Here is a 7621-nt window from a genome sequence, read left to right on the forward strand (position 1 = left end):
GCTTCAGAATTAGAACTCTGAAAAGAATTTTTGGAGAAATAATGGGATCCAAGGTCGATTAATAAACACATACTCCCTACTAGCTGTGCCCCTCACTGTGACAGATACACACAATGTGCTGAGGAGAACATCCCTCTTAAAAACAAAGGGGTTGTTTTTGGACCTCTGCTGTTAAATGTCATCTCCTGTTGTTTAATAAGTGTGAATGATTTCATTTGGTGCTGTTACCACAATGATTTAGATTGTTTTGATACAACACAATGAACATAAAATTTCTTCCTGATACAATTTTGTAATTTATTTATTTATTTAAGGATCTATGTGTGACTCAGGATTGTTTATTATGCATTTATCTCTTTGTACATGTTTAATTAAACCAACGTTTAGCTCCAAATCGGACCAATTAGAGAGCATTTTCAATGAACATCTCACATTTTGGTTCACTTCTAAATGCCCCCTGTGAATTTGTGAACACAAATCAAAGCTCATGTAGTCCTGCAACAATCTAACCAACTTAAACTGTAAGAAAACGGCCCAAGTTTGACTTCTACCTCGTTTAGCAGGCTTTCAGGTAAACTAAAATGTTTACATGTATTTTTTAAGCCCAGTTTGACTTGGACTGCACAAAAAATAAAATGTTTTACATCATAAAAACGTACTAAAAATGTAAACACCCTAAAAGCCTGAAAAGCTGGGATTATGTTAGAGTTAGAGTTGTTTTAATAGCAGTTTGTCATGGCTGCAGCTATGGCTGCTCCCTCTGGTTAAGGTCACTTCAGTATTGGCCAGTGATAACAGGGTCTCTCTTTGCTCGCTGTGGCTGTGACTGATCACCTGTCTCTGGCTCCCAGGCACACATACACCTGAGTGTGATCATTAGAAAAGAAGATGGACAGGCTCTGTCTCTGCTGTCCATGAGGGAGCACAAAACTGGCACATGAGAGACACTATTATCACCACAGGGGGCTCGAAAACTAAAGCATGTCAAACTAATTTAAGAAATCAATATCCTATGGTGAGACTTCTTACATGGGATCTACATAGCCTCTAGGCATATAGAGACAGCTGGATAGCTCCCATTAATATAGATGACCTGTTTTGAGGGAAGGTGCTTTGCTTTTCCTTTAAATAAGGAGGATTCTGGTATTGTTTTTGTGTGTGTTTGTTTATTCAGTTTCAAACTCACCCTGAAGTCGATGCCCACAGTGGAGATGAAGCTGCCAGCCAGGAAGGCTCCGTCTTTAAAACGGACCAGTAAGCATGTTTTCCCCACCCCAGAGTCTCCGACCAGCATCACCTGCGCAGGAAACCAAGAGAGGAAGACTAAGAAGCAGAAAATGAGGTGCAAGAGACAGACTTCGACTGTCTGGATGATTGATAGAGAGAGGTAAATGTCAGACGAAAACGATAGAACCGCCAAGGAAAATAGACACAGAGATCTTTTGCTCATATGTGTAAATTTAGACCAGTCTGTCATTATTTGTCCTCAGAAATGAAACAGAACATTTGAATCATTCAGCTAAATCCATCCTGGTTTTCTGGTGCTTTTCCAGGGGAGTTGGCACATGAGTGAGAATGTCATCATGGCCACCAGTGAAAGATGTCCATTCTGTAAGCGTGCGACAGAATTCGACCATGTAAATGCACAGATTTCATTCCTACTGCTAAGCACAGTCTTACATTATTCCTCTGAAGATGAATGTAAAGGTTTGATGTGATTAAAGCCACCAGGTTGGCTGAGGGACTTTGAGTCCTCAAGTATAGCAATCACAAGGGTCTCTTGGGTGCTCAGATAAGGGAGATGAAAGACAGAGGTAGAGGTATGAAGAGGTGGAACAGGGTTACGTTTAATACGTCTGAAGATCTCATCACCTGCTCTCCGTCTGTGTTTCTGCTACCTGTTCTGCATGCAGCTGATAAATATTTGCAGGACTGTGCAGGAGGAGGCACCTGGTCTCTTCCTGCCCTTGGGTTTTTATAAATAATATGCAATCAATTTTCTCACCAGCTCAGTGTAGGAGGATGATAAGAGGGTAGAGAAATAAAAAAAAAAAAAACATGGCACATGCACTGCTGCAATTTCTTCAAAAAAAAGGGGGAATACAGTAAAGGTTAATCTCCGCAAAGCTCCGCTGGTAATGAGGTGCCCTGCACATGCAACAGACTTGAAACATCAAAGAAGGTATTACAGCTATATTTAGAGGTAGTTAATGAGGAATGTGAAGGGAATACTGTATGTGCTTGAACATACAGATGCAAGGTTCACAACTAAATGAAGGTACAGAGTGCATGTAAAGCAAGTGTACAAAAGACAGCGATTAGAATTCTAGCATATGCAGAAAGGGCTGCAATGTAAAGATGCTCCGATTGATCAGCAAGAGATCATTAGCTGATTTTGACTAAATACTGTTTATCTGATTATAAACTTAGCAGCCAAGCAGCCTAGCATTAAGCACATCAACACTGTGAATCTCACTAACATGAAATTGCAGCACCTTCAGCTGGTGGCTGGAGAAAAAGCTCTGTCAACTCATCTGCTGCAGGTAGGACATTCTCCTAACCTGACACGCCAGATGGATTTGTTTCACTCATCCATCTGGAAAAACACTCATAGACAGCGTTTGGGAAATGGCGGAGCCTTTGAAAGAAAACTCGGAAGGGGACTGGATGAACATTCCATCTGTCACATCTTTACAGACCAACCAGAGCAACAAAACACATGATGTAGCTGCTACCAAGCTGCACCCCTACCAGAGGCACCCAGTGCATGCAGTTTGATTCTGCATTGTTTTACTACTGACTGTAACAGTTCTCTCCTCATCTCCCTCTATACATTGCTGTCTGTCTGCCTCATATCAGACCACTACGTTAATGCAGACATGTATTTGCTCGTTAAGCGACCAAAGGGAACTGCAGTATCTATGGGAGGAACTATTCAGCTAATAGATACTTGAATTTAACATAATTTAGACTACGGGACTTCATAAAATCTCGAGTTTGAAGCCTCCAAGGGATGAGTAGGTCTTCAAGTTGTAACTTCAGCTGTGTGCCTCACGCAGACACACCTCTCTCTCTCTCCAGGACTCTCTGGTGTTGTGAGGTAAAATAACTCAAAGCACGGATGAGTTTTCTTGAAGGTGCAACATTATGTCGCATGGTACTGCTCTGTGTTAAACTAAGTGATGTTTGCCGGTGTTTTCGTGCAGCTGCTTTGACATTTTTTAGGAGTGGGCGGGATGAGTGTTTGTGAAGTGAGGCCATAGACTGTAGAAAGAACTGGACAAACCCCGTGTGACGTCAGTCGTCTGCTTACAATAGGCGGGCTAAAATGGTTCTTGAAGCCCATTTGTGTAAGCTTCTATATTGAAATCGCGGTCTCAACCGAACTTTGGATCAACCTAACGGCCTGCCCACTAAGCGCGACTTCCTGTCAGCCTGTCAGCTAGCATTCCGGTTGACAGAAACAGAGCCTCTGCCTTGACAGCTATCTGTCAATCAAATGAGACGTGCGAATCAGCTTTCATCCTATATATAATCCAAACAATTGTGGTACAAAAAAATTCACCCCCCATACAGCAGGAGCACAATAAGACACTAGCTAATGCAACACGTTTGATGTTTTGAACCAGGCTGTAAACCAGTTTATTTTGTGTCTCAAAACCGGCTGTTTAACATGTGTGCAGATGGAACTTCCGGTGTTCCTGCAGCCAGCCTCAAGTGGACACTTGCGGTATAGCAATTTTTGGTACTTCCGCATTGGCCTCATTTTTTAGGACCAGAGGTTGCCGCTTGAGTGAGGCACACGTTGTGCCACCTTTTAAGTATTCCCCCGGAACATATTCCACTGATACATGTTTCTCTTTCTAAAAAAACACAGGATTTTAGTCAAATTCACTCAATTTCTGCAATTTCCACGTTAAATTGTAGATTCTATTTTTACTGGCCAATTCTGCAATTCTATCCATGATTTCGTTAACACATGAATCATAGGGCCCTACTATTTGCACAGTTTAGCCTGTTCAATAAGCCCAATAGATTTTCAATAACCATATTAATTTATTCACACAAACCAACGTGATATATGAATCATCACATTGTGTAATTCAGTTGTCTTTACTGTACTTACTAATACTTGTTGAAAGTAGGTAGGAAGAAGTTTTTTTGTACTGCTCTTTTGGAAAACGTAAGGAGCCTGGCTGCAGACAGTACATCTCTGACTGCCACTCTGGCAGACCATTCACGTGAGATACCATCTCCTACCAAGGGTGAGGATATCAAAAGTTAAACATTGAAAACCTTACCTGCAAAACATGATTACAAAACAGTTACTGAAGCCGAGTACAGGGGAAAAAGCTTGTCCTCAATGAAAACATTCTTATGCAGCAAGAATACCTTACAAGCTGCATTTGCTACATATGAAGCTACATAGTTAATGAGGCTACGTTGCTGGCATAGCTAAAGCTAAGCTCACATAGCAGCATTATCTACATAGCTAAGTCGGCTTTGGCTATGTTTGCTGAAGCTCATGTTACTTAAGTTAAATTAGCTACACTGATTTATGTAGTAAACTTAATAGCGTAGCTATGTTAGCTTTGGCTAAAGCCAACAAAGCTTAAGCAAGCCATGGTTCGTGTACACATCTAATTTAATCCCACGTTAGATCTCTGACTTTTCTTGTTTTATTTATGAAATGTTCTTAAGTCTGATGTTTGCATTGTGGTTATTTCACAAATGTAATTGCCAGACTTTGTTTATGAGTAAAGTCCATGAAAAGAAAATCTAACACCAGACCAACAAATCAGAGCGCTTCCACTCTGACAGAGATGACATCTCGCATGAACAGCCTGCTAGAGCGTCCGCCAGTACGGTCTGAAGGCAGATTGCTTTACTTTTTTTGATCTCTTTTTCAGGTTACACTGCCATCTGTAGCTCCCAGTACACTACACAGGTAAGAAGACTGACCATGAGCTAAACCAGCTGCTATAGCAAAACACAAACTATGACTGATATCTGTGCCAGGATGAGGTCAAATGGTTAGCACTGCTGCCTCACAGGAAGAAGGTTCCTGGTTTTAATCCTGCTGTTGGATCCCTTCAGGTCCTCCGGCTTTCACCAAAAGCCCAAAGATATGATGGTTGGGCTGACCGGTGACTCTGGATTGCCCATAGGTGTGAGTGTTGACTGTTTGATCGTCTCTGTATGTCAGCCCTGTGATTGACTGTTGACCAGTGAGCGTTCCCCGCCTCTGGCAGCCCCCTGTGGCTGTTGATTGAATAGATGGTTTCAGTATCAATATCATCATCAGTCAAGTTCACACAGAGAGGACGCTAGGAAAGAAAATGTGATTCAAGCACCCCTACTGCAATAGCTTATCAAAATGGGTGAAACCAAATATAGCTGTATCTTTTATCTTTTTATGTTGTTCTTATCTGCTTTTATTTCCTTCCTCCTAGTGTTTTCATTTCTGCTGTGTTTGTGCTCTATGATCAGTGTTTTCACTTTGCAGCACTTAAAAATGTTTTTCTTTTAATGTTTTAAAGTGTGCTATATAAATAAAGTGGATTAGATTTTTCAAGCTAAATGTTAAGCATCTGCAAGCTTCTTGAAGCTTTTTGCCTTTTAGATAAAAGTACTGGTTGTTTCACAAAAGAAGCAGTTAAAGACTGTACTTTGGGCATCCTTCAGAACTTTCTGACTTCATAATTATTGCATAAATAATCATTAGATTCATTGACTAGGGAAATAATTTCTTGCAGCCATCACTACAGCTCAAACAGTGAAGAGGTTTGCAATCAACTATTCAACAAAAAGAGCAACACAAAGCCATCATGCACTCACATCAAACAGCTGCTTCAAAACCATGGAGGAGGTGGCACAAGTCCCTTGAAGCTCTGACGGTAGTGCACACTGAGAATCTGTGGGTGTGAAAACTGTTTGTGTTGCGGTGAAGCGACACTTCTCCACACGCACAAGTGCTCACATTATGGTTGGGTGAAGCACGCCAAAAGATCACCATAAACTCAGTAACCTGCTGCTGACACAAACACGCACTACGCAGCGCTTTCAATGATTTGTTTGTTGGCTGGAGCAGGGCTGTGCACCGTGCACCTTTCCTTGTTATCGATTGAATATTGACACAGCTGGTGCCAGGAGCTCGCTGCTGTTTAATGAATAAAGGTGGTTGTACAACAAAACAATGACATTTCTTTTATACTCGATTTACTACGGACATATCAACCTGTTAAATCCCCATCCTAAAGGGGCATAATAAAGTATACATTACCTTTATGGTGCTGACATTTTATACTATACTTAGTGTTGATATTTTACGCGTAAAATGATTAGAATTACGCGCACTTTAATGCGAGTTACACCTTGTTTTAGTGCGTAAACTGAACAACATGAGGCGTCTTACCTTGAAAGCGATGTCGTAAAACTCGCTGCTGTTGCTGATGGAGGGTCTGCTCGGGTGGACCACCCCGTTCATCTGAACGATGCCCGGGCTGCTCCTCGCTCCTTTCCCGCTCCCTTTTCCGGTGGGGCTGCCTGCGGACGGGCTACTGCTCGCGGCTTTGCCTTTGGCTGCCTTCTTACGAGACATTTCTTAAGATTTTTCAACTATTTTAGCGAACGAAACCTGATGATAACAACAACAAAGCTCGCGCGAATCTTCCCAAGGTGTAGGGGCTGAAAAGTTGCAGCAGCGATAATGAGCAGATTGTTTTCACCTGCGCGCTGAAGGCATGTTCTTCCACACCTTTCAACACAAAGTCAGAAAGAAATAGTGCTGAAATAGAAAAAAACTACGCTCGCTTCCGTTGTAGTGGAGCCGCTTCCTGCTCCTGACAGCTTGCTCTCCTCAGGACAACAGGCTGAGCTCTGCGCGCTGGAGCTGCATGACATGTGATGTGGCACAAAACGCCACCATGAGCGCAAAGCAATCACGGCACAGAAGCGCTGTACTTTACACTGCGCAGTGCCTGAAGGCAGAAAGATTCAACTTTCTTATCATCATGTTCCAAATGGTAAAGCTTGCAGACTAAGCAGTGGCGGACTCAGGTTGTTTGAGGGGCAGGGGCGAAAATAATACAGAGGGCACCTGCTGTTTACAGCTGGGTACCAGCATACAGTTTGTCAACAGTTCATAGGGATATAGTTTAAAAACAAAGTTAAGATTAAATGTGCAGTACCATGTGAATTACTACATCTGTGTTGTAAAATTTACAGTGGTTTTTTTGTTTGTTTGTTTGTTTTTTTTACAACGATACACCAGTGAGGATGTCAGTGAAAATTACCTTTGTACTGAGGAGCTTCCAGCACTTTAATTTTCTCCAGTATTGGTCAGGTGCCCTCTAGGGGGCACTCTGTCAGGTTTTCTCCACAGAGAGGGCCCTTCGTCACATTTTTCCTGATACTAATGAGGGCACCTTATCACATATTGTCAACTCGAGAAGCATCCGTGAGGGTACTGTGATGTTTCCCCTGCCCCTAAGGGCATCCCAGAAGGCACTTTAGCACTGGAAGGACACCTAAGGAGGTGCTTTGTCCTGTTTTGTCCTTAATACAGGTCCCTAAAGGACACATTGTCACTAGAGAGGCTCCTATGAAGGCACTTTGTCAC

At 42.2% G+C, this 7621-nt stretch overlaps 1 protein-coding gene across 1 annotated transcript in view; it reads right to left on the reverse strand.

Moving 5' to 3' along the window:
- LOC121529285 (ras-related protein Rab-26) overlaps positions 1-6895 on the reverse strand; it is a 137812-nt gene extending 130917 nt beyond the window's left edge. Inside the window, exons 1-2 of the mRNA XM_041817081.1 lie at positions 6416-6895; positions 1187-1297 (exon numbers count right to left, since the gene is read on the reverse strand). Coding sequence (XP_041673015.1) covers positions 1187-1297; positions 6416-6601 — 297 coding nt within the window. The 5' untranslated portion in view covers positions 6602-6895. The remainder of the gene's footprint in view (positions 1-1186; positions 1298-6415) is intronic.
- Between the last annotated feature and the right edge of the window lie 726 nt (positions 6896-7621).

This window comes from Cheilinus undulatus, linkage group 21 (genome assembly GCF_018320785.1).
Source record: "Cheilinus undulatus linkage group 21, ASM1832078v1, whole genome shotgun sequence".
Classification (NCBI taxonomy): domain Eukaryota; kingdom Metazoa; phylum Chordata; class Actinopteri; order Labriformes; family Labridae; genus Cheilinus; species Cheilinus undulatus.